This window comes from Myotis brandtii, unplaced genomic scaffold, assembly GCF_000412655.1.
Source record: "Myotis brandtii unplaced genomic scaffold, ASM41265v1 scaffold303, whole genome shotgun sequence".
NCBI classification, from domain to species: domain Eukaryota; kingdom Metazoa; phylum Chordata; class Mammalia; order Chiroptera; family Vespertilionidae; genus Myotis; species Myotis brandtii.
This window is the reverse complement of record NW_005361573.1, coordinates 4196338-4196873: the sequence shown is the minus strand read 5'-3', so window position 1 is coordinate 4196873 and position 536 is coordinate 4196338. Positions and strand designations below refer to the sequence as shown.

General features: G+C 64.6%; 1 protein-coding gene across 2 annotated transcripts in view; it reads left to right on the top strand.

Moving 5' to 3' along the window:
* Positions 1-536, top strand: part of RNF215 (ring finger protein 215) — a 5910-nt gene that overhangs the window by 498 nt on the left and 4876 nt on the right. For both annotated transcript variants that reach the window (XM_005869755.2, XM_005869756.2), the window contains exons 2-3: positions 212-283; positions 362-447. In XM_005869755.2, coding sequence (XP_005869817.1) covers positions 212-283; positions 362-447 — 158 coding nt within the window. The remainder of the gene's footprint in view (positions 1-211; positions 284-361; positions 448-536) is intronic.

The following is a 536-nucleotide window of genomic DNA, read 5'->3' as shown; positions in this document are numbered from 1 at the left end:
CGGAGGAGGGAGGGCACAGCATTGTCTGGGTCCCACAGAGCATCTGGGGGAAAGGCAGGAAGAATAAGGGTTTCTGCCCTTGACCTCAAGGAGGGTATAGCGGTCCGCCCAGAGGAAAGGGTGCCTCCCACGCTAGGGGCTGAGAATAACTGGCCACAGGTGTGTGGGCAGGGCCGCGGGGGGGTGGGCCAGCCTCGTCTCTGTCCTGCAGATGCGGAGGGCGCTCTTCCTGGGGGCCTCGGCCCTGCTCCTCCTCATCTTGAACCACAACGTGGTCCGAGAGGTAAGCCGGAGGAGGCTTCGGGGCACACGGGCTGGGGGGCGGGGACCAAGGCCTCTGACCTCCCCGTGCCCCCCACAGCTAGACATATCCCAGCTTCTGCTCAGGCCCGTGATCGTCCTCCATTATTCTTCCAACGTCACCAAACTGCTGGAGGCCCTGCTGCAGTGAGTCGGGGTTTGAGCTCCAAAGGGCAGGGCTGGGAGCCTGGGTGTTGAGGATGCCCGGCTTGGCCATGGGCTTGGGGTGGGGAGGG